General features: G+C 33.7%; 4 protein-coding genes and 1 long non-coding RNA gene across 7 annotated transcripts in view; 2 read left to right on the top strand and 3 right to left on the bottom strand.

Annotated features, from left to right (window-relative positions):
• Window positions 1–16,255, bottom strand: part of Ptp-h (protein tyrosine phosphatase) — a 55,521-nt gene extending 39,266 nt beyond the window's left edge. The window contains exons 1-3 of the mRNA XM_073076500.1: window positions 16,159–16,255; window positions 16,024–16,075; window positions 15,872–15,947 (exon numbers count right to left, since the gene is read on the bottom strand). Coding sequence (XP_072932601.1) covers window positions 15,872–15,947; window positions 16,024–16,075; window positions 16,159–16,180 — 150 coding nt within the window. The 5' untranslated portion in view covers window positions 16,181–16,255. The remainder of the gene's footprint in view (window positions 1–15,871; window positions 15,948–16,023; window positions 16,076–16,158) is intronic.
• An 875-nt stretch (window positions 16,256–17,130) lies between these two features.
• Window positions 17,131–18,256, bottom strand: LOC140744644 (uncharacterized). The gene is made up of 2 exons (XR_012102567.1): window positions 18,052–18,256; window positions 17,131–17,873 (listed from the first exon to the last, which is right to left on the bottom strand). It is a non-coding gene; the product is annotated as an uncharacterized LOC140744644 (long non-coding RNA).
• A 371-nt stretch (window positions 18,257–18,627) lies between these two features.
• On the top strand, window positions 18,628–20,851 carry LOC140744820 (protein DPCD). Of its 2 annotated transcripts, XM_073076497.1 has the most exons (4): window positions 18,628–18,680; window positions 18,717–19,232; window positions 19,459–19,695; window positions 20,631–20,851. In XM_073076497.1, the coding sequence occupies exons 2-4, from the start codon at window positions 18,861–18,863 to the stop codon at window positions 20,733–20,735; spliced, it is 714 nt and encodes a 237-aa protein (XP_072932598.1). In that variant the 5' UTR covers window positions 18,628–18,680; window positions 18,717–18,860; the 3' UTR covers window positions 20,736–20,851. The 2 variants fall into 2 exon arrangements, with proteins under 2 accessions (XP_072932598.1, XP_072932596.1); XM_073076495.1 differs by having other exon boundaries at window positions 18,628–19,232.
• Window positions 20,852–21,119: 268 nt separating this feature from the next.
• LOC140744821 (nucleolar protein 16) lies at window positions 21,120–22,472 on the bottom strand. 2 transcript variants are annotated; one of them, XM_073076499.1, is made up of 4 exons: window positions 22,358–22,472; window positions 22,141–22,246; window positions 21,797–22,054; window positions 21,120–21,530 (listed from the first exon to the last, which is right to left on the bottom strand). In XM_073076499.1, the coding sequence occupies exons 2-4, from the start codon at window positions 22,236–22,238 to the stop codon at window positions 21,281–21,283; spliced, it is 606 nt and encodes a 201-aa protein (XP_072932600.1). In that variant the 5' UTR covers window positions 22,239–22,246; window positions 22,358–22,472; the 3' UTR covers window positions 21,120–21,280. The 2 variants fall into 2 exon arrangements, with proteins under 2 accessions (XP_072932600.1, XP_072932599.1); XM_073076498.1 differs by having other exon boundaries at window positions 21,126–21,530; window positions 22,141–22,466.
• A 492-nt stretch (window positions 22,473–22,964) lies between these two features.
• LOC140744819 (testis-expressed protein 10) lies at window positions 22,965–25,406 on the top strand. The gene is made up of 2 exons (XM_073076494.1): window positions 22,965–23,402; window positions 23,811–25,406. The coding sequence occupies exons 1-2, from the start codon at window positions 23,043–23,045 to the stop codon at window positions 25,380–25,382; spliced, it is 1,932 nt and encodes a 643-aa protein (XP_072932595.1). The 5' UTR covers window positions 22,965–23,042; the 3' UTR covers window positions 25,383–25,406.
• Window positions 25,407–25,440: the final 34 nt, after the last annotated feature.

The following is a 25,440-nucleotide window of genomic DNA, read 5'->3' as shown; positions in this document are numbered from 1 at the left end:
AATATCGCCGCTACAGCATATTCCACATACCCAGCCGATATTACAATATGAGGACTTCATTATCGTACCAGATCTCTAACCATGCTGCTTATTAAAATATTCACATGTTCAATGAAGTTTTTATTCATACTCTGGTCCATTAATACATGAAAGCAGTTTATATTATAAATAAACGAGTTATTATTAAAATACGAAGTAAACGAAGTACGAAGAAATCTACGAAGTATTAGTTTAAATAGTTTCAATCACAATAATGTATCCACTAATATGACACAAACAGTACTAAATATCATGGACATCAATATGAATCCAGATATTTTCACATCCTAGTCGCGGAGCCATAATACCGACGTAGGATAAAGGCGTCGGCCGTACACGATTCCCGGGCGTGTGACAGTAATCACGTCCTTATAACCGCATAAATCATACAGACGAGCTCACAAGCGCCACAAAGATAGAAGCGACACGCATCCCCGACTCGGATAATAAATAACAGCCAGTTCTCTCTTTCAAAGAGAGGCCGAGGAGCAATAAGTCGTAAGGGTCAGAGGTGAAGTGAATAAAAAACGGCCGACAATTAAATAGCGTTCTTGAAGGTTAATGAGCACAATAAATATGTTGTCGGCACCGCAGCTGCGGACAAACAAATGCTAGTGCCGTCACACGTGAGGAGGGTACGTACAGTCGCAGATAGAGAAGGCCTGACTAGCAAGTTCATTGTCAAGATGAACCTTACTACCATTTGTTTGGACCGTGATAATTCTTTTCATCTCTGCTGTCATGACTATTAGGTTTTTATTAATATCTTCATGTTAAATAGATAGTGATAGATAGAGTCACACGTATGAAAGTTCTTACAGGCAATTTCATTATTAGGATTAACTTCTCTAGCACTTACTTGTATTTTTTTAATAAAACTGTACATTTTGTTAGTAGATACAAAACATCATAATATAACGATAAAATAAGGTAAGACACAGACAAATAAATATTTTTCTAGAACAAGCGTAGTTGTTTACACACAAGTTGTTGATAACAAAACACCAATAAATCAACGGACATTTGGACCGTGCAGTGTCTTAAAATCAAGATTAAAGAAAGGACATCGACTCTTATTGGTAGAGTTCTCAATAATGTTTGTTAAATTTAACTGTTTCCAAAAAGAAATTAATATAATAATTTCTAATCATAATTGCCAATTATTGTATAACAATGATTAGATACTGCGTAAATGACTACTTGTATTTATACGTAGCGTATAGCGGAATATATCAAAACATTTCTTTTCCTCCAGCTATAATTAATATCAAAGCATCGCCAAAAACAGAAACGACATAAACCGTCGTCGCTTTGCGTACGCCCCAGCAACGCGCGGCTTACACACGACTGCACCAGACTGAATCGTACCTGCGTTTGATTTATAACGAGGAGGGGATAGGGAAGCCGCGGGTGTGAATTCATTCGGCAAATTTTAACATCCTGGGGCACTCGTGACCAACAAACGGGGTCCCCGATTTATTAATAGCTCCTCATTTTTACATTACTGACCGAAGGACGAAGATACCACCAAATATTGGTCGCCGTGAGGCAACACAGCGGGTAGCACTCAGAGCTGGCGCCTCAGGTCGGTCGGCGCAGAGAACCTTCGTGAGATCTGCCTATTATCAGCCGCGACCTTTACACGCTTTTTTTGCTGTAACCATTATTATAGATTGGACGTGACTACACTGTTTAAGGTACCGCGGACAGCTCAATATGAATTTCTGAATACATAATCGATTTATTTCAAGAACTGCTACAATATTTCTTTTATTAAAACGGCTCTTGAGAAATTGCTTGATATACGACCAAGTTTCGTTATGTTCATGTTTGTGAGTAAACGAGTTTAAATAATAATGAGGAAGTCTGCACTGATAATTTAATTAACGTGCATTGCGGCGACCGTCTTTAAATACACGAAATGCATTACCACGGCCATCATTACATCTTTGTTGTGTTTCACAAAGTTCAGCTAAATACGTAGTGTGAATTAGGCGTAGCTCGTGAATGCGTACGGAATGATGATCTCCATGTAAGTAGTATTCCTTTGACGTTAAAGAACATTATTGCTTCCACAAGTAGTAAAACAATTTTGTCGAATACACAAAACCAACAGGGACGTATTAACACGGTCCGGAAGGTAGACAACCGTGGGTGTTCTTAACCAGTCCCATTTTTGTGTTACCGTGAAAGTTTAAAAGCAGTGAACAAACCTATGATTTATGCACAAAAATATTAATACTAATACACAAGAAATATTGCATTCAAATATAATACATGTGTCGGAATGTGTAGCAGTTTAAGCAATGTTCCCATTAAATCATGTGTCTGTTACTTAAGCGACTTTAAAACGGATATTAATAAAAATAAAATTAGGTAATAAAATATTTTACACAATACGAAGTATCCACTAAATCTTTACAAATTTAGAACATTCCCTAATTTTAATACTTCCAGCAAAAAACTCTTAAACACTGGTAACAATTACGAATTGGCAGAAAACCAAAATACAGACGGACACAACCATAGATTTATAACATTTATAAGCCTGTCAATGAAACATGTAAATGTTTCAGTAATACATGAAACAGGAAAATATGGGTATTTTACAACATAGTACTGATTTTTGATTCGCAATATGACATCATCAGGTGATAGTCTTTCTTTCTTAAAACCTTTAAACTTTAACCTTTACCTTAACTTAAACCTTTAAACTTTCTTTAAATATTAAAACTTATTTATAATCCAAGCACGTTCATAATAAAACAAATCTTACATGACGTTAAATCTGCAATTATATTGCAATAGTTGACTAAACAGTTAGAAACTTATAATATTTTGTAATTAACGTTACGCTAGGTCGTAAAGTCCCTGAATTAGATACTTTAAAGGCATTTCAACCATTTACTGTCATCGCAAATACTATTTAACAGCCCAAGCTATATAATAAAACAACAGAATATAACGTGCCAATATCTAAAAATACCAACTAAACAAATCCATCCTTATCGGCCTAAAATAAACCTAATTTCGTTTCTTCTCGTCCAGAGAAAGATAATAAAAATAACACTTAACGGAATGATTTCTAATTACCACACAATACAAAAGTGACAAATTATAATAGGCACATCTTCAACCTTGATTTTTAATGGAATGAGAAAGCAGCATATGCATAATTTCCTTGCTACATGTTTGGAACAGAGTGGCTCTTCGCAACCTACATTTCGCACCTACGAAAGCCAAGTGTGATGAGTGGGAAACTACACGAGAATCATTGGTGTTTACATATTTGGATCCCACGGTCACGTCAGATTCCTCGTCAAAGCCAATGGTGGTACCTACTCTTAGACGTGAAATACTTAAAATGCTTTTGGTTGCATAATCTGTTAATCAGTAATCAGAATGAACAACATTAAAAAAGATACTTTACAACAAGTCGGAATCAAGTAATAAAGCAAATCTAGCTGTATTGACCTGCTATACACGAACGTAATGCGTAAACAAAGAACAAATGGATTTACTAAAATTAAAGACGCTAGACTGAACAAAACAGATGGATAAACTTGGTTACAAGAAACAGGAAACACAACAAACATGAAACATAACCCAATACTGAGTTGCACTTAAATTCAAGCACACCGGTGGCTAGCCGAGACGCCGCCCTCTGTCTTAGAAGACTTGAACAAACAACACGAAGATAGTGGACAAACAAATGTAAATGACCGAAATGTGAACGTCATGTTTGGCATTCCCATAAAGCAACGTTAACACGTCATTAGAGGTAATGATGGCGTGATTACAGAGTCGGAGCAGGGTGAGCGATGGTCAGATGATTGCCTCCTTACTGTGTGGTCTCGTGCGCCTTTACAAACAAACACGAAGACACGTGGCAGAGATCATTTAGGAATTGTACCCTTTACACTTGTTCGAACGCATCGGCGTTGTATAAGCCCGGTGAAAGTTTTATAGTGTTATAATGTGTTAATTAAAACGACGAAGAATTGATTTTGTATTATGAATCTCGTGATATAATAAACGCGTTACATCTGAGCTGGTTAACTGGTTTCTGAGGTATCAATGACCGATTTTATCTCGTTCTTAGGACGATGTTACTTCTTCGAAAGTTCCATTTATGAAACATCACGTACCTGTATCAAAAGTTTACATGTTGCAAGCTTTTACTTTTATAAAATACCTACAATTCATTTCATTCCCTCGTACTGTATCTAACGTAGTAAATAAACATAAATATGAAACGAACTAGAAAAATTACATTCATAAAAATGTTCTCTATCTAGCCTCCGGTGTCTAATAAATATTTTGAAAAGTCCTTACACCCATTCAGTAAATCATTGACAAGGAACGAATTCCGTGGTCCACAACGGGTGAAGATGTTATCTGGCCCGACATTATTTATCGGAGGCTTATCATCCGATCTGCGTTATTGATACGGGTTGGATCTCGTTCAGACTTTGATTGGGCACCAGTCACAACATCAATAATTTCAATCGGGTATAAAGGTAACAATGTCGATTTGTTTTAGTGCTTCTGTATGGTTGACGGCTTGTGAAATATTTACTGCAAACTTTAATAGGAATATCATTGCGATTTTGGGAAACTACGGAATTTACCCAGTTTCTATACGATCTGATATGATATGATAAGTTTTTAGGGACATAACTTTACGAACTCTTTAAATTAATCCTTAAACGAATGTAAAATATTTAGCTAAGAGAAATAATGTATACCATGCGAAGATTAGATTTACACTATCAAGTGATTTTCAGAAACACATAAAGTGAGAAAATATCTACCAATTAAACGAAAATAAAATACTACTTAAACTAGGTACGTTACCTAGTACAAAATTATTAAAATTGTCATCCTATGCCGCATGAACAATAATGCTTAGCTCGTTGTAGCGCTGAGCAGCGCCGCAAAGAGCACTACAACGAATAAAAGTAACAACGGAGCCAAAATCCCAATAAATACGAACGACTACCCAAACGGCTCCCCGGTGGTCCAGCAATACGCAACAGTCGTAACAATATCGTGCAGCAGCGTGCCACCGGGACGCGCATTGTCGAACGATGCCAATAATTCCTATATTACGATTACGACCAGAGCACACTCTACGGTTTTAGTACTACGATTTCCGTACATGTAGTGGAATTGTCTCACTAACAACAATAAGTGTCATTGTTATATACCATAGAAGCTTACTACTTGCGTTACTCAGTCGTTCCTATTGCTCGTATTTAAGAGCTAATGATGTGCCGAGTCGGCCAATTTTGGTATTCGAGTACTTTAGTACTCATATAAAAAAGAATCGAGTCAGTACTCGAGTCCAAAGTATTCACAAAGTAGTCGAGTACTTTGCACAACATCCAGTCCAATAGCAAAAAAAAAAAAAAAAACGCCACTCACTACACAAAATTATCAAGTTTTTACTTGTACGAGTAGTATTTGTAGTGTACGAGTAACGTCAGTATTCGAGTATTACTGGTACTCGAGTACTCACTATTGGTACTCGAGTATGCGAGTTTATGTAAGTACTCGAGTACTGACTCGAGTCGACCTGACTCGGCACATCTCTATTAAGAGCTTCAAAACAAACTATTAAATTCAGAACCATTCACTTAGAAGTCATATAAACAGCTAGCTACTCCTAAGGACTAAATTATCATATTTGTTTTTAGTCGTTTACGAACAATTTTATTGAAATAAACATGTTAACCTAATGTGTATGAATAAACAGATACATCTACGTATCGCGTTCTAACTTAATCCTCAGGAGTAGGCTATGCAGTATGTAGTAGTACACCAATCCTATATTACTAATACCTCACCAAGCCGCTTCATCTATACTTCATAGAGCTGAAACTCTCCAGAACAATTAACATCGACTATACTACATACAAATCTACAATAGTAAGTTATACGACTATAAAATCTGACAGCAAAATCTTACGTGTGCGGCAGGCGCAAATCGTTAGCGCGTGCAACCAAGAGCCATAGCTGATTGAGCAGCGTATAAACATGTATAAACCACGCCACCCGTGCACTTCTGTTACAGACACGTCACTTGCATTATTTGACACTTGTACAGATAACACATCATCGAAATAGAATCGCCAAAATTCATAAATCGAATTAACTGCACTTTCAGCTCACTATATTATTAGTAGTTTCTTCAAAATTATAAGGTATAATTTTCAGGTTTAATCATCGATGTAGCTTTATATGTTCACGTATTGTTATTAAGATTGTCTTCAACGAAAATTACATAATCTAATCGAGAATATTATATTGGTTTTGGTATTAAGATATTAACTTCTGAGGGGAGATTCCAGTGGTATTCGCACTCTAGTCTGCCTTTAAGGGCGTCGCTAAATTCTAATTTACGACTCTAGAAATTTGTTGTCAATACGTATCCTTTCTTTCTGTTTGAGAGGGGGAAACCTTCAAAAGGTACCCGGTGCCGTGGGAGCAACACAGGGTTATGTGGGATTCTTACCGCACTAAAACCCCCCAAAACCGGTGGCTTTCCTCAGCGTTGCCAAGAGGGCTCCGGGATCTCCTACGTAACGCAACTGGAGTCCTCTGAACGCCTTGCCCCTTCGGGCTCCTTCTAGGTGAGCTTCAGGACTCACAACACCGTCTGGTGTTTACGACGGTATGCGACCACACATACCGCCGTCCTTCCCGAAGTAGCTTGCTGGACGGCTCGACCTCCCAATCTTGCCGCCCGCAACCCCGGAAGCCCACTTTTAGTCGCCTCTTACGACAGGCTGGAGATACCGTAGCCCTATTCTAGTCCCGAGACTTCAGGGACATGTCAATACGTACCCTAGACAACCTAATTGAAACCACGGCAAGTTTTCAACCAAAAAAAAATAACGCATAGAATGTAACAAAATCATTTTCTAAAATACTCCTACGAACTTTAACAGCATTGTAATAATCATTATACGTTACGGCCCTGTTTGATGAATCGAACAGATCGTATAATGTTGTTTCGAAACAATAATTTTATTACACGCTACGCGTAATTGCGTGTTCAAATAAATCAAATATAAAACTGTGTCAATAATAGAGAACGTGCGTAGACCTGCCTCCGTAATTCTCTTGTTACGCTCAATAAATTTCAATAACTCTAATTGGATGACAATAGAAAGTTAAAACAAACACATAATACTGGTTTAAAATCCATTATAATAATGAATACGTTCTATGGTACATGGAAAAAATAAAGTCCAATAATATGCTCTGACAAAAATAAAGTTATAAGAAACGCAGAACAAAGTAATCTGGTAATCTACCATTACAAGGAAAGAAAAAGGGTCGTCCAAATACACTCTCGTGCACAATTGTACGTTCCAATTGGGGGTACCTCAACGTGAAAATTGGCAATCAACTGCCTTTAATTAACAGAAGTAGAGCCAGTACACTTTTGCCACAGTCGTCACAGTCGGCCGTGTCGAGCCAATCAAATGCATTTCCTGTGTGGCCGCCGACGCAGACGCCAAGCCGATAATCTCCCTAATTCATTGTCCACCCTAATCATCATATATTCATTCCCAAAAGGCGGTTAAAGTCAAACAGTACTTAAAGCTAAGTAAGTAATAAACTTAAAAATTAAACTCGCCACACAAATGAGCTCATACATTGCAATATAGTCAGAAGGGGCGTTACCATTGTGACTATCATATCCAGAAATCAACGCTGACATCACCATAATATTTCCATTATATACAAAAAGTAAAACCAGAAAGAATAAAACGATGACAACAACACAATAACTACATTTATAGGTAGAACGTGTTTGACGCAATCGCAAGCCGCGAATTTATATGACGAAAAGATGTTTAGCTAACAAATTATCACATCAATAACACACAGATCACAAAGACAAAGCGATCCTAAAAGCTATTATGAAAACAAACAAATTGTAAACGAATATAAAGTATACACCGCGCCCACTAAGAGCAACGCAATCGATAAACTGCTAATCTATTCCACATTAGGCTCGATTTTAGCACATTGATACTAATTACCAATTATCACGAACAATGGTAAAAACATATTTGGGATGTATGGAAATAAGTAGATACCGGAAGCAATGATTAACGTAGCACAAAATCGTCACAATCTGGGACTTTAAATAAATCTTTCTATATGTATCTATCTATCTTTCTAATTGTATGTTATTTAGTGATGAATGATTTTAAAAATCTGAATTTATAACCATTTAGGATTCTGAATCTCAAAAGACGATTAAGGAAACTTTCTTCGCCCTAATGAATATTCAATACGACATAAGAGAACTATTTGTGCTCGTCCTTAATGCGGTCGAGGTGGGACTAGTTTTTAGTTTAGATTTTTACGAGCGTGTAACATTATATCATTACATGCCGATAAACGATAAGTGCAACGTATTGGAGCTTTCGCTGTTGTCGGTCCAATAAACTGGGCATACGATATCGGAGGACATTACTTACTACACAGTGTTCCCAAGCCTGTCATGCCGTTTTATGACTTTTTTATTCGGTCTCATAGCCGTAGAAATGCAACACCACTCCCGATTCAGATTTCCATGTTGATACTGAAGTGTCGCACTATAAAGTCTAAATGAATCGTTTTAAACTAATCCCAAGGAAATAAAGTGAAATCCTCATAGAAATTAAGAAATCCTCATAACACAAATTTATCTTAAAACAATCTCTACATTGTTTAGGTCTTTTATAGCTAAGGAACAATTGCATTTGGAGCTAAAATTGATATGGTAACCGATACGACACACAATATGGAAAATAAAAAGATAGCAGAAGGAAACGCTATAAAAATAGTTTAGAAATTAATAACGAGTCGAGGCGGATACGGAGATTTTTTTCTTAGTTTTAACGCGAACAGTGAATTAATATATAAAAACATTTGGTTCCTAAGCAACGAATATCAACGACCCATAAATAACGGATTACTGACATTTTTTTTACTGTTACTATACAGATTTCAAATAAACTCTGAACTCCGCTTTTCAAATCCTGACGCGATTTATACCAGCTTTATAGCAATAAAGTATAATCTATATTATTTCAAAACACGTCCAAAGGACCACACAAAATTAATTGGAGGGATTTTCTGTTCGACATCGATTGCATTCCCTCACAGACGATACTTCTAATATGTTCAATCGTAACCTTAAAGTATCATTTCTATTACGACTTTACACTTCATCGAAAGCTATCGAGGAATTTATTTAAAATGTCCTTCTACCGATCAATACTCGAGAACCCTCGTAAAATACTCAGTGCATCTATTTACAAATGATAAAGAGAGGCAGACTCAAGTCGTGCCAGTAATTTAGCTTTCAAACGAGACAAAACAAATAAAAGTGAAATATGTAATAAGAATTGTGCGTGGTTTATAACTTTATAAGGGATCGTCGTGTGCGTACATAATGGAAACTTGCAATCGAACTCATTACTCCAATTGTATGCGGCTGCTCGTAATGAGGAGGTGACATCGTAAAATCGTACATTGTGAAAGAATATATTGTTATTGTCTTGCATCAAACTTATACCACTGAATGACACGACGCCGTAACGAGTCTAGTGTGGCGTCTGTGAGATCACTTTAGTTGATTAAAGTCAAAATACATGGCAAAAATATTTACGAAGCTTATTATTGTCGTGTGACTAAAGTCTCAAAAGTCTTATGACGTGTTTGCTAATTACCTTAACGGATTCTTTACATTATGAATAAACATGTAACTTAGAAGTTAATGATACCCCTTTATCTATTGGTTCCATAGTGGAAAATTTTCACAAATTCCCAAAAAAAATATTATCAACGATTTCTAATTAGGCACCTCCGTAAAATAATAATTTAAACATGGATGTCACGGTACTACATAGTGTAGTGAAGATATTGACTCAATTGCCCCTAGAACTGGAAAATACTGATGCATGTTCAGCGGCGATAAGAATTTTTATTAAAATGATTAAACCAACGAGACAAAGGCCAATATCAAATTACTCCTACCGATTGCCATTACGGTAATATCGGTGCATAACTCAAAAAGAACATAACATCACAATTTATGAGTGGATACCGTTGAATAAAGAAGCGGAATCAAAGCGCCACGGATGCCGAATGAAAGGATAATTCTTTCAAAAAATTCAAAAGATGGAGAGATAAAAAGTCATCTATTCATTGGGCACAGTATGTGGCACCCGCTGTTTTATCAAATACGGGATTAATCCTTTGGAGTCGGAGCCGTTTCTTTCATATGGAACAAATATTTTGACACGCGGCTGAGCAAATAGAAGGCGAGTGTATACCAGATTAAGGTCACTGCGCACAATTACTTTAATCTTTATCCGCTTATCTTAAAGGATAAAGAGCGTTTACTTAAAACTTCAAATAATAAAGCTAAACTCTCCACAGCGTTATCATCTCTATCTCTATTAAATAATAGAAACCGAAATCTCAAATCTTCGTCTTTCCCTAGCTGTTATAACTTTCGCTGGTGGCTAAGGCAGCAAAAATTGAAATGAAACTGATTGCATACAAATAAAAGTTAAGTGATATGCTTACTACAACTACCATTTATAGCACCTTAAAATTATTTTTCACAGAGATATTCATGGAGATCACCTTTTTATAAAGCTGATATTAATATCATAGGCAGTTTCAGAGCCCAGTCCGAGTCTTGGGCAATAATTAAATGAAGTCCTGGGATCTAATGGCACGACAGTTATCTGGGTATTGACTATTGAGCTGGGGCCGCCAAGCAATCGACATAGTCGACGGTACCCGCAATCCGACCTCGATTGCGAGGATGCCGTGTATTGTAATGCATAGACTTATTAAACGGGTACGGGTTTGAGCTAGCTTCTCTCGGCAGTCAAAGGCTTTTATACAAAAATTCTGTGTTAATAAAATCAGTGCCATTTTAACTACCATCATCAAAGTCACCTTTATAAAATGATAAATGAAAAAAACCTTGATATCGCAAAAAAAACCGGCATTTTTTTTGTACGTAACTTTTAAGTAAAAAAAGAGTAAAAAGGAAGTTGGAAGTAAAAAGGAGTTTTTACTTCCAAAACATGTAGTATTCCTGCGTCATAATTAAATACGAAAGAAAAACGGAAGAAACGTAACAACTTCGATTAAGTCATTTTTTTCTAAATATTATAATCTTATCGAAATAAAATGTTAGGTATGCCGTATGTCCCATTTTCTTTATAAACCGCACGAAAACTCATCTTTGATCGTTGAATATATTACAGGGTCTTATTACCTTAATTCTTCAAAGGCGTTTTCTATCAGAATCGTTGCACAAACTTTACTATAAAGCTTTACGGATTATCCTATTGTTGACTGAAACAACAATGAACGGAGGTCAGGCAGTTTCCACAAACACGATGTTCATTGTGGAAACAAACTTAAATTTTAAACGACTTTAGACACTTTTACGATTTGCATACACAGGTATAGTATCTATTCTCTTATATCACCGTTGCATTGTCGGTTCGTGTGTTTTAGAGTACAAGTATCTTTTGTTAAAAGACATACCTTTCAATTTAGTACTCATTGGTATGTTTAGGACATATATTAAATTAAAATATGTTAAATCGGTGTCCGATAGTACTATAGATTACATAAATATTGTCCAATCTTCGCTTTAAAATCAAGAAAATATCCGTAGCGCCTCTGTTCATACTTAATTTCTAAATGTTTAAGGCGTTTCATTTTATTGTCGTTTTATTGTTAGTGCTTGAGAGTGCATCAGTTACAATATCGATTTTAGAAACACTGTGTATCCTATTGTTGTGAGACAGCGGATATGCAAACAATATCACCTATTGATATACAATATGGATAGACGATTTCTTTGGGATTGGTTCAAAATGATTCAGTTAAACATTTTGAACATCACTATAGTATAAACATTAATCGTTTATGGGCAGAATGAATTCATGTTAATTATGAAAAAACACACAAAAATTTATATGCACATTATTATTTTTATTACTTATGTGTAAAAGAATCCATTAGATCTTTAAAGAAAAATTAGTCACCTAACTTTTAATATCGCAATCAACGAATCAAGAGGTTTATTTAGTGATATCGACATGATGCATATGCATATGCTATGAAGAGCAAATTAACACAGATCGGCGGAGAGCCGCTGTTTGTCATATAACTGTGGTACTGTCAAGTGACGCCCAGTCAAGAACAGTTAGACAAACATGTTGTATGGACGCACTTGTAGGGGAAGTACGTCCAAAATGACATATCGTTTTATTAATCATCAATAACTTTAATATTATTTATAATAGGAACATATTTTTTTCTTACAACTTTGCTTATATTAATTGGTTAACAGGAATCATATAGTTTTTGTCAGAAAAATCAACACTTTCAAAAATATTTAGTATTAAATGAAGATCAAGAAAAATCCGTTTTGTCCATACCGTATGGACAAAACGACACGAGTCGTATGGACTAAATGACATACACAGATACGATGGGTGCAGTGTGGAGGAAGACAAATAATTTCGATTCCATTCTCCTTGGCAAAGTTCAAAGCTTCGAATGACTTATGGCTGGCATGGCCATCAACAATAAGAAGGATTTTATCATTATGACTAGCTGTTACAAAGCTTTGAAAATGCTGGAGCCACTTCCCGAAAATTTCAGTCGTCATCCACCCGCTTTCTTGAGCTACTCCTATCGTACCAGGTGCTTTATCCACGAGCTCGTTTTTCATATTTTTCCTTGCGAAAATCATGAAAGGAGGTACATACGACCCAGCTGCGTTCATGCAACACACAACTGTCACATTAGATCCCCACTCCGCGCTTGTAATGGCACCTACTTACTTCCTGCCAGCGGTAGCCAGGATCTTTTGAGATCTTTGGGACAGTAGACAGCCCAGATTCGTCCACATTGTAGATCCGGTTTGCGTTTAATTTGTGTTTGTCTATATATTCTTGATAGTTATCGAAAAACTTTCTTACTCGAGGTCTATTAAAAGCTTGGGCTCTGGCTGCGGAGGTAGGCTCCGGTTTTCGTAAAGATATGTCTTTATGGCGTTTTAACTATCCATCCAGCCACTCTTGGCCAGCTTTACCCTTATCTTTATTAAAACTGTGTGAAAAGCCATTCTTTTCAGCCAATTCGAAAGCGAGTTCTTGGACCATTGTACGCGTTAATCCAAACATGCGAGTTTCAAGTAGCTTGATGTACTCAACCAATTGTCTCTTAATTTCAAGAGGAAATGTTAGCTAAAATTGGCCTAAACCTTTTGCTGCAGGTGCAACTGTTTTATTTTGTTCCAAAGCATGCCGCCTTAGTGCAGCTTGTGGCACGTTGAAGGTCTTAGAAGCCAGAAGCCAACCCATTTTTTTCTCTTTAACAGCTTCAATAGCTTTTTTCATCGCTTCTTGACTCCATGATTGCCGATTACTTGTCCTCTTATAATTTCGGGGCATATTGTTTGTAAATTAAAAAGATTTACGTAGATTTACTTAAAAAAAATCTTACCACCATCTCTACGGACAAAATGACACATTATGTCGTTTTGTCCATAGTGGTTGTATGTCATTTTGTACATAATCTCAAAAAATATTACGATTCGAAGAATAATCTTGTTGCAGTGACAATAATGTTTAAATTCTATGCGATCACCTCAAACACAAAATGCTTCGAAATATAAAATTATAGGACAGTAAAATAACAAAAGAAAACTTACCGACAAACAAAAAGCAAATGACCACTAACAAATTTATTTTCAACGTCGAAACACAAATGACAACATGGCGTCCGTTTTGGATTTTAAACGGCTCTCAAAAGTTCAATGGTATATTTCCGGTGTAGGTGCTTCTTGATTGGCTAACTTTTGATAGTTTATACCGCGTAGTTTTTTAAATATCACTAATGTGTCGTTTTGTCCGTATATGTCATTTTGTACGTACTTCCCCTACACCAATAACGCATTTCATTGTCGGCGAGCTTTGGCTAATGCGGATGCAATTCACAGTAAATCGTAGTTAGAGACGCTATAAATACAAATAAAGACAAATCTTTGGCCGACGAATCTTCGCAAGTAATATAATTTAGTGACTGTCAGGTCAGGTCATTTGACCTAACTAATTTGTGTTGTCCAATTTTTCCAAATGAATTCAGAGAAAGTTAGTATTATAACTGAAGGTCGAGCATGAGTGTTAAAGGAGGGATGGCAGATGAGCAAGACTGCGGTCCACTTATCACCACTTTTTATTTACGTCAAGAATTTATAGTAAAAATAACGTACAACCGAATACAGAAACTCCTCCTTTGCAAAGGCAAATTTCACAAAGGTGAATCCATGATAATTCAACATTGAACGTGCACAATAGCGACCTCTATCTCATATTTAAGCCATAAGTTGGGTTTTGTCAAATAAATGTAGCAATTGGAGACGTTGGAGTTGAGACCAATCATCAGAATCCGAATATCCAATAGTTGTAGACTTGAAAGCTTTATGACACACAACGCCATCTACATCACAGAGAGGAACTAAGTGTTAAACTTGAGTAGCATCATGACTTTGAGCAAGCGTAACAAGATGGCGCTACAAACTACACAAATTGTGTAGTTTGTAGCGCCATCTTGTCTTGTGTAACACAATGTTAGTAAAAGATAGTTAATTTTTAAATAGTCATATGTTTCAATAATGCCCATTTGATGATGTGATAAATGTCTAAATAAACATTATTTCTTTTGATAAAGAACAATATTGAAGAGTAAATATTAGTTTTCCTATTAATTGCTATTTATTTTAAAGTAACTCAACATACATAGAAAAAATATTTTTAAGATCAATCCAGGATTGTATCATATCAATATAATAATTCATTATCTAGGACATACAAAACTAAACACCTTTACTATGGTACAAACAGAAGTTGTTCATATGTTATCGCCATAGTAAATTTAATAAAGATATTCTAATTATTCCATAGCTCAGCACCCCATTTATATTTTATAATGATGGACCTCATAAATCGAAATTTACTACATTTAAATATTTGTAGAAATGAGATGTAACTGTTGAAAATAGCCATTGTTACTTTAGTATAACTCTGATTAACCCAAGTGAACACTATCACGTTCACATATCACAAGTTGTCACTCCTGAGTACTAAGATTTTGCCTCATGTTTTATTATAAAGTTGGAGACGAGCATGCAGTCCACCTGATGGTTTTTTTTTCATAGTATAGGAGTAGCAGACGAGCATGCAGTCCACCTGATGGTAAGTGATTACTTACGATTAGTTTCCTACCTGAGTTCCGCAACAGATGTGTCGGTGCACCTGAGGACGAAGCTGGAATGCCTCGGAAAAGCACGCTTTACACTGCTATTATTAATCAGAAATATGTCATATGCAAGTTAGCTTCCTTAAACACAATAACTACTTCACTATCAAAATACATGTAACGGTAATACCTCACCAGTTTTAAGATATTCGTATTACCTCTATTTTAACTGCTGTGTGGAGATGACTATAAAACATTACGAGCAACTGATAATAGGTGAACTTATATAATTCTTTTATTTAAAAATTGCAATCCTCTGCAACACCCTTTATCAAACATTCACTTTCAGTTTCAATATTTTATATATTTAGACAGATTTGGGAACAGTACCATCTTAATTACAATTGTTGAATTTTTAAATGGCATTCAGGTTAGGCTTACAAATAACATTTCATAGATAACCCTACTAAGATGCTACTAAGATTAAACAATGCTAAGTATTGAATAAAAATGTTTTACTCACCGGCTTGAGAGGCACTTTGAAACATACAATCCTGGTGCCTTCTATAACTCGGCCGCAAGGTTTATATTCCAACCACCTGTAAAATAAAACCCAGGAATCGTAGATACTGAAAACTTTATTAACACCACAAAATTAAATAAGTGTGTACTTACCTGTCAGGAATTTTGTTTGCCATTTCTATAATTTTAGCCTTGTTGCTATATCCTGAAAATACGTATAAATAAATTTTCTAATTGATTTCTATATATATCTAAGAAAATTTGGTTATTTTATACTCGGTTTCATACTGTTTGTTTGATTCCTTTGCATGTAAATTCTCAATCTGACATTTACATAGACAGCTGGCGAATCATTGTCATTTCAAAATGCCAAATCTGACAAAATGGGAAACTCCAACACATAGATGTAGAAATTATTTAATTAAAATTTTATAATTTATCGCCATCGATAAAGTTAGGAACCACATTAAATATATTATAATGTAAATGTATTGTAAATAAAATTGTAACTTGTGTTAAGTGTAAATTTACAAGTTAAACTGCTGTGAGGGGATTTTATTTCAAACGATACACCTATGCGCGGAACGATATGATTGTATCGATACAAAAATCGTATTCATCTATTTGTATGTATGAGTATAAATGTGAATCTGGAATGGAGGGAAGGAATCCCTAAATTAATAAACTGTCAAAGTTGGTAAGTTATCATTGGCTACTTGACACTTTTTGGGAAACTGTTTTAATGAATTCATATACGTATTATATATGCCTTTTATTGATCATTTTTTCGAAAAAAGGGCTATTTATTAATAAAAAACATATTTTTATTACGGTAAACGGAACGTTACGCCAAAACAGGCGGTCAAGTGTCATTTCGTAGCGTGACGTCAACACATTGAAAATATAGAAATAAACTTCGACGCTACACATACTTCAGGGGAAATCTTGGGAATTATTTAACTATTATTAGTACAATTGCAAGAATGTCAAATGACAAGGCGTGTGCAGTGACGATGTGTTCAAGTACGATCGCTAAATATCCTAACAAATTTGCTTATACAAGTTCCCAAAACCCAAATCTCATAAACATTAAAGAACTTGCAGATTCTTATATGTTTAAATCCTCTGTTTGCAAGCAATGACATTTTATACTATCTATGTAAGAGAAGTATTTTTGAAAAAAAGGAATAAATTTAGTAACTCTCGTGTGATTCGTCAATTCCAAATCATTGGAACGGGATGTAATCAAAACAGAACAGCAAGTGGAAGTATTCATATATTTAATATATTATATAGATGTCTATGATAAGAATAGAATTATAAGACGTCTATGAGAATTCTATTTTAAGGGCCCATTCTGTAATTAATAGGACACAATTAAAATATTTCATGACTGTGTTATTATTGATGGTGCATGTGCACTGATTAAGTTACAGGACTGTATAATTAAAAATACATGATTTGCTAATATTAGTATTTTATTAACCGATTTCTTTGTTTATTTGGTTTATATGGTTCTATTAGTGAGTACACACAGTAGAACTTTTGTATATATTTATCATATGTTACATTTACAATAATTACTACAGATCACCTAAGCTAAATTTTTGTGCTGCTTGCGTGTCTGCTTTTCTTCATTACTAAAATTATTTTCCGTAACAAATGGATATAGGTATATTTTTATCACTGTCATTTTCAGAATTAAATTGCAATGCAATAATAGGAACTGTATGGTCACTTTTCTTCCTTCATCTTGTTGGGTAGGTTACGCAAGTAAAGAAGTACTATTTCCCGTGTACTTTACTTTATGTATTTCAGAATGGTGCCCACTTTCGAAACTTTTGGCTCCTCACTTCTTCTAGGCAGGACAGTCATCACATTTTCATTTTCATTGATGTACCTTGTGTTCAGGACAACTTTTACTTTTCATGAAACACAAACTTGCCTTCCTCTTAAACTGCACATACTCTATAACGTCGTCACTATACGATTGTCGGGAAGATCTGTAAATATAAATATAACCAATTAATAACCTTAAAACAGTTCACATAAGAATATAAGTATATTTAAAAAAATCTTAATAATCACTTGAAGACAACCTTTCTTCTGTCTGAAGTCAGTTAAGAAATGTTTTAATTGTCCGATATGATTAAATGTAAATATAAAGAATGTTTTACTTACGTTGTTTATTTGATATTTCCATAGGTTATGTCACGGAAGTTTTTGTATCCATTTTGATTTATTGCACTGCATATATGGATCTTCTTTAAGCAGGTTCACGCTATCAGCTTTAATATAGTATGGCTTCATTTCGGTTCACAACATAAATTCAACCAACTCTAACAGCAAACGATTTAATTATTATTTGTCTTGTTTGGTTTCGATGTAGTGAGTCTGTGAGTCACTACATCGAAACTACTCATCATCACTACTAGTGACGTCACATGACATTTGAGGCAGCACTGTCGCCGTTTTGGGATTTAAAATCCACAGAAAAAAAATCGAAAATTTCTTTTTAAAAATTAAAATACTTAGAACGTATTAAAAAATAAACGAAATACTGCATAATGTATGTTTACTTATAAGCTATCATATCCAACATATTTCATATTTTATTGTTATAACTGTCAAGTACCCAGTTGCTGTTGCCAAAGAGAATATAATCACAACGTTTTAGCTATTGCTGTCACAGTACTCACAGTGTCACTGTCAAAAGTCACTAAACTACTGTAGAGATATATTATTTTACTCTTTGCTGTAGAGGCTCTACACTAAAGTAATGATCCAAATCCAAAATATTAATGAACTTGGCAGAGCGTTGTTTTCTTACTTCTAAAAACTAATAGGCATATGGTTACACTAAAAAATTAAAGAAAAAAATATAAATATGTTTTAATGAAACAAAAGAACTTTCCACGGAAATATAAAATACCTGACATGACTCTCATTTCCATGGCTCATGTTTGATTTTTCGTTGCTATAGAAACAGTATGAAAAGAAAATCATGTTTGATCGAAGCTTTCGACGCTAAAAAAGTTGGTGCTGAAGCTAAAAACAAAGTTTATTTGTGTGGCAGTGCATCTGAAGAAAAAATGTATAAAAATACAATTTGGTACAAGTCTCTGCTCGACGCAGAAAAAACTTGTTTGAAGGATGATAAAATCAAAAAGTTTCATTACAAGTTCGAAGACGGTAGAGAAATGGTTGAAGAGTATAATTTAGACACCCAAGTAATGCTTCGTAGATCCTGGAAAGTTAAAGGAAAGCTTGGAGGGGAAGGTAAATGGACTGTGGAAGTGGGTGACCCTATACCTGATGCTACTCCCAATAATGATCCAGTAATAATAGAGTGTAAAGATCAGGTTATGTATCACATCTGCTTGTAAAAAAATGTTCCATTTTTATTTTTCATGTTCACATGATATTTTTGGTAAATTCCTCCTCTGATAATATTTTTTTTCAGTTATTAACACAAACAAAAATAACCTCACAATCCATTTCATATATCATATATATTTATTACTTCAAGTATGTGTTCAATAAATATATTATAATCACAATAATGTTATTAAGTTTGTCCCATTACAGCCAGTTGTAACGAGACGTAACACAAGAATAAATTTAGAATGGAGAATTAGAAATATGCCATATCCTATAGAAACTTATTCAATCAAAGCAAATGATGATGAAAAATGTGTTGTGGTGAGCACAACTAATAAGAAGTATTTTAAGAAACTATACATACCTGAGCTTGTGAGGCTCGGACTGCCTGTGGAACAAGCTAATGTCTACTCAACTCATAATTTTAATACTTTAGTTGTAGTGGTAAGTTCCTTCATTTAAACCTTTGTTCTTATTTAATGGATTACTTATTTTGGACTATAATGCAGTGCAAGAGTCAAATGAACGTATCTACAAAAAAATCATAGATCGTTTTTTTCACAAATCGGTTCACAATGTAGTCCTGTAACGAAATTGCAAAATGATATAACGCTATATTCAACATTTCACAAGTTCCAAAAAAACTAAATAATATAAGAACCACTTTCGATTAACCCAGAACGTATTATGAGTACCATCAAATTAGTTTTAATTATCATGATATCTGTTAGACCTATAAGAACTTCTTGCAAAAAATATGTTTATAATCCTAAAATATTGTTTGTTCACAATATCATAATTATGAACCATTTCAACATAATAGCTCTTGCATTGCGATTTTCACACTATTTTTGCTCTCCTGTAAAATTGACAAAATGTAGATACGTTCATCTGACTCTTACACCGTGATAATCCCTAATAATAATCAATAGAATAGTAATATTAATTTTTAGTTTGAATGTTATTTTTATTTATTATTTTCTCCGAGCATCTCAAATTTTGGAACTTTACTTTGACATAATGGAAATCCATTGTGTTTAGGAATGTATATCAAATTTTCATATAATTACTTTGTTTTTTATTGACAGACCATAATACATATCCATACCAGGCATGATTAAGTAAATTGAAAATTCAATTTTCATTGCAGCTTTGATGATAATTATTTAATAAGTTATTAAGAAGACCAATGGGTCTAGCTAAGTTAATGAACTTAGCTATCAATTCATCCTATAAATTTGTCAATCATAATGCCTCTAACAATTAAAAAATACCGATATATTCATGCCTGGTATCATAATGTAATATGTATACATAATGTAATTAGTATTGAGATTTTTTGAAGATGTGTGTATATTTTTATTTTTTAACCTTTACAGTACAAGAAGCCCCAACAATTATTGGACATGGAAAAGGAATGGTTTGTGGAATTGCAAAAAGTCAAACCAATAAAGGATATACCAAGTGATTGTAAAACTCAATAGAAGAAGAATAAACAGGTTTTAAGAGATTTTTAACACAAGATAGAGATAAGTTTGTGCGCATTTATATGCAGCAATTATATTTTTATTTACATTCAAAATAAAATGCATAATAGATATATTGGATTTTATTTATTTGTAAAATCAACATGCAATGTATGTGTGTATTATCTCTTGATATTATTTTCCCCAAAATATTATTGAAATATACTGAACTGCTTGACCCAGTGTTTCACTATGTTATAGTCTTAAATTGGATATAAATATATTAAATAGTTAATACTAATTAAAACAAATAAAATACAATACATAATGTCCACTTATTGAGAAATAAAAATTTAAAAATATTTTTTTATCTTTATCAAATTTTGATTATTAAGACAACATACAACAGATTAAATGCTGAATTATACATAAACATGCAAGGTAGTGAGGCAGGCACTTTAAAACTGAACTATTTTAAATCAGTGTAAATAAAATTGTTTTCTATTTGTAAAACATTTTAATTCTTATTAAACCTCTAAATGTAATTCAAATAGAAGAAATAGTCAATCATCCATCGCAAGTGCCTTCGCTTGTTCCTTCAATTCTTCTTCATTTTCTTCTTTATCTAATAACCCCTTCGATTTTAGATATTCTCCATACTGTTTAGGTATACCCATAAAAGTCTTTATTTTTGCTCTAAGTTGCTTCCAAGTCTCTTGGTAGTAATTCTTCTTGTCTCTCTCCATTGCTTTATAATCATGTCCATATTTATCGAGAAGATATGTGAGAAATTCAACTTGACCTTTTGGTAACCTGTAAAGGTATAAAATTGTAGTAGTCATAATGACTATTCAAAAAATGATTTTGTCACAAGTATATTAATTATTTATTCTTTTTATACAATGAGGATATTATTTTTCATCTGACTGAAGGGCATCAAAAACTTGCATACAATTGCTATTAGTTACACAACAATTACTATTAATAAAAAAGCTTCAGTGACACTAGGTAATACTAATACTAGGTGCATGGTACAGTGTATAATTAGCTATTTACTGGTTGTAAAATGAAATACATACATAAACTTCCGCTCCCTTGGTGCCCTAGCCACTTTTTCTAATTTTTCAACAACTTCAATCTTTGCGGGTTTTCTCTTTGGAGCCACCTCTTCTTCTGAGTCAGAGTCACACTGCTTTACTATTTGAACGGCTTTCTTAAATGTTTCGCGCTTGTAATTTGGGATTTTAATGGCTTTGTTTGGATCATTTGCAAGCCCCATATCTCTGAGATTTTTGAATGATGTCTTCCTTTTGTCCCATGCTTCTTTGATAACTTCACTATAAAATTACAAAATACAGGTTAATAGTAGAACTAAACAACATAACAAAATCACGAGCAAGATAGTAAAATAAAAAATATATACCATTGTACATTGCCTGTGCTGCGCTCCTTATTTCGCATTCGCTTACGGTTTAGTTTATGCAAAAATTTCTTTTTGCGATGTTGCTTCTTGATTTTCATTTTTTAAGCTTAAATTGAACAATTTTTTAAGCCAAAATATTCAAGGGAGTAAATTACTGTATTACGAAAAATGTAATATACGGCTTGACACAACTCTAAGAAAATTTAATTTTCGATACCTAATGTAACAATTTATTTCATTGCTATTGTATCTTCGTTCAATTAACTAGACTTATAATTCATTTAATTTTCTTGATAAACATACAAGTAAGTAAACACGTGTTTTTCTTTTCTTTTCTCAATGTGTTTATGAAATGTCAATTGTCAATGTCATAAGACTGCTGTATCACAGAGAACCTAAAGTAATATCTCAATACACAAATACTGCATATGGCATAAATATTTCATAGTGACATTAATATCAGTGACTAATACAATCGAGTTAAAATTAAATAAAATGTATTATTTATTGATCATAAATTAACTTACTTTCACAAGTTTCACAGTACATAATATTGCCATATCTATGTTTGATATTGGCATGGCAAATAATACAAAATAATAAATGTCAAACGTTCAAGTTTACCTATTTATAGATAAGATAATTTATTTACAATTATAGTTACTATATATATGAAATTGTATGTAATAAAATAAACTATATACTAAAAAAGGACTTATTTACAAAATATACAAGAAAACTATAAATAAAATAAGCCATCTAACGTAACGTTATAACGTTATAACGTTACGTTATTCCATATAACGTTCAAGTCAACTGTCAAAGTCAAAATGAAATGTAAGTGATAAGGTTATAATAACCTTACTTTTTGAGTTTTTTTGAATATAATTAATGTATTAAAAATGAATAAAACCGGTGCAACACGTTATCAGAAATTTCTGAAATCGGAAAAAGCTAAGACAAAACTAAAAGCAAAAAAAGATTTACCTAAAGGTACAAATGTGACGAAAACTAACTTTAAAGTAAAGAAAATTGTCATCAAAGAGCAGCTTAAGAAACACGGCGAAGCGGAACTATTGTCTACAAGAAAATTAAATGCCAAAGAGCTCTTATCGCGTCTAAATCATTTCAATACTAACTCACGCACAGATGCTCTCGAAGGCCTACGGGAGCTTATTACTGCCTATCCTGAAACTCTGGAACAAAACCTGGGACAAATTATCCTTGGTGTAACTCCCTTAATTCTGAATGTGGAGAAAGTGGTACGTATTTTAATGCAAATCTATTTTGTAAGTAATGGAAATCAGTACTTTGAGTACATCACATACTCAAAGTAGTCTTTATACTGTTCTGTCATGCGGTGGGTTATCCCAGTTAGGCAAACTGAATGTAAGCATTTCTGTGATTTCCTTTTGGATGCATGAGCAGTGACAGGTAGAAACTGCTTCTGGGTCAGTCCGGTTGTGAATCCCAAATGTGCACCTCTGACTTTTATAATGAAATATCTCTTGCTTTAATGTTGAAGGGAAACATTATGAGGTAACTTGATAGTGTACATCACACATAACATGGAATCATAGCATGGCGTTTAGGAAGCTTTATTAACTGTCGAAAGATTTTTGTTACAGAATTTGTAATTGATTTTTCACTACTACCTTTGTTTTTTTCAGGTAAGGCGTGATACTCTTAAAGTCTTACATGTGATACTATCCAATGTGCACCTTGAAAAAATTGATCCATTTTTCGACATCATGTCCACATATCTCCGAAGTGCAATGACACATATTGATAATCGGATTCAAGAAGATTCACTTCAATTCCTTGATGTCTTGTTGATTTGTACACCAGGAAAGATTGCTGATAATTTTCATAAAATTATTCCCAATTTCTTGGATATGATATCAAAATTGCGCATTGATGCCAAACCAGGCAGAACATTAACTGTAAACTTGAATAGTCAGATAACAAGTGTCAAATGGAGAATCAAAGTTATTCACAGACTGCAAGAGTTCTTACATAAATATGCAGAATACAATCATCTTGATGATACCACCAATCAGACTGAAGTTAATACAAAAGTCTTTGATCCTCACCGGTCAAATCATTTTCCATTATTTAACATTCAGAATATATCAGTGTCTAACATACTAAATGCCAAAAATATACAAAGTATACAGGATGCAGATGAGGGAGAGAAATTCCAAGCATATGTTGATACTTTAATGCCATTACTTTTTGAAACATGGCTTGAAGTATGCCCCAACACAAAATCAGATAAGAATATAGAAACTGTCATTAGTGAAGATGCAGCAATTCTATTGAGACACGTTCTTAAAGTTATGTCATTACTCTTCAAACTTGTTAAAAATCTTGACAATTTAAATCCGAGCAGCAACATGAAAACATCATTTCTTCAGAAATATAAAAATTCGTTCAGTCAACACTTTATTAATGCATTCCCTTATGTAACCAATGTTAGGTCCAAGCAAGCAAAAAGTGTTGACTCTGCAAATGAAGATGTTATTAAAGATCCTAAGATGATAGCAGAAAACTTAGAGATATGCCATTTGTATATTGTTCTTAATCCAAATGTAAATGTTAAAAAGCATATTGAAGAGATTACTTCAGTGCTAGCATATATTGAAAAAACCTTTAATGGAAATTGTAATGAAAATATTTGTGATAATGTTTTGAATATACTGTATACATTATTTTCTAATGAAGCTACAGGCTGGTCAAGGACATTGACAATTTTGGACACATTGTTCAAAAAAATTATTCAGATTTACTTTAATGAATCTACTCCAGATGCTTTGAAACAGAAAGTATTTGCCTTATTATGTAAAATTGCGCTGAATGAGAATCTATCTCATTTTCATTCTAGTGATGTTTATGGAGTATGGCTCCAGAACCTTCCAGACATATTATTGAACAAGTCTGTAACAGTGCAAACTGTTAATATAATTCATAAGTTCGCCACAACAAACAACAAAATATTTAATTCAGTTGTTAAGCCCAAACTGAAAACAATAATAGAAAATCTCCCAAACATTATAATTTCTGATTGTGTTTCAGACATAAACAGTTATCATAAACTTTTCTCTTTATTCTACTGGATAAAAGCTTGGGATACTGATTCCTTGAATTTACTGGAAACTCAGTTAATGAACAATGTATACAAAAATGATTATGGAAAGTATATTTTTGATACTTTAAGATTAAAAGGTGGTGGCATATTGTAGTTATAATAAAAAGCTTGAAATTGGTTTAATTTTTTATTTCCATTAATTTAAAACACAA

This window comes from Epargyreus clarus, unplaced genomic scaffold (genome assembly GCF_041222505.1).
Source record: "Epargyreus clarus isolate Ecla_fem2 unplaced genomic scaffold, WU_Ecla_fem_2.2 ptg000009l, whole genome shotgun sequence".
Lineage (NCBI taxonomy): Eukaryota > Metazoa > Arthropoda > Insecta > Lepidoptera > Hesperiidae > Epargyreus > Epargyreus clarus.
This window is presented reverse-complemented; position numbering and strand designations above follow the sequence as displayed.

Bases quoted from the DNA above. Each gene is read 5' to 3' on its own strand.
- LOC140744820 (XM_073076497.1), top strand. From the start codon at position 18,861: ATGAAAAGAAAATCATGTTTGATCGAAGCTTTCGACGCTAAAAAAGTT. The intron at 19,233-19,458 runs GTTATGTATCAC...GTCCCATTACAG, and splicing joins TAATAGAGTGTAAAGATCAG to CCAGTTGTAACGAGACGTAA. The intron at 19,696-20,630 runs GTAAGTTCCTTC...TAACCTTTACAG, and splicing joins TTAATACTTTAGTTGTAGTG to TACAAGAAGCCCCAACAATT.
- LOC140744821 (XM_073076499.1), bottom strand. From the start codon at position 22,238: ATGAAAATCAAGAAGCAACATCGCAAAAAGAAATTTTTGCATAAACTA. The intron at 22,055-22,140 runs GTATATATTTTT...GTAATTTTATAG, and splicing joins AGCACAGGCAATGTACAATG to TGAAGTTATCAAAGAAGCAT. The intron at 21,531-21,796 runs GTATGTATTTCA...ATACCTTTACAG, and splicing joins CCAAGGGAGCGGAAGTTTAT to GTTACCAAAAGGTCAAGTTG.
- LOC140744819 (XM_073076494.1), top strand. From the start codon at position 23,043: ATGAATAAAACCGGTGCAACACGTTATCAGAAATTTCTGAAATCGGAA. The intron at 23,403-23,810 runs GTACGTATTTTA...TGTTTTTTTCAG, and splicing joins TTCTGAATGTGGAGAAAGTG to GTAAGGCGTGATACTCTTAA.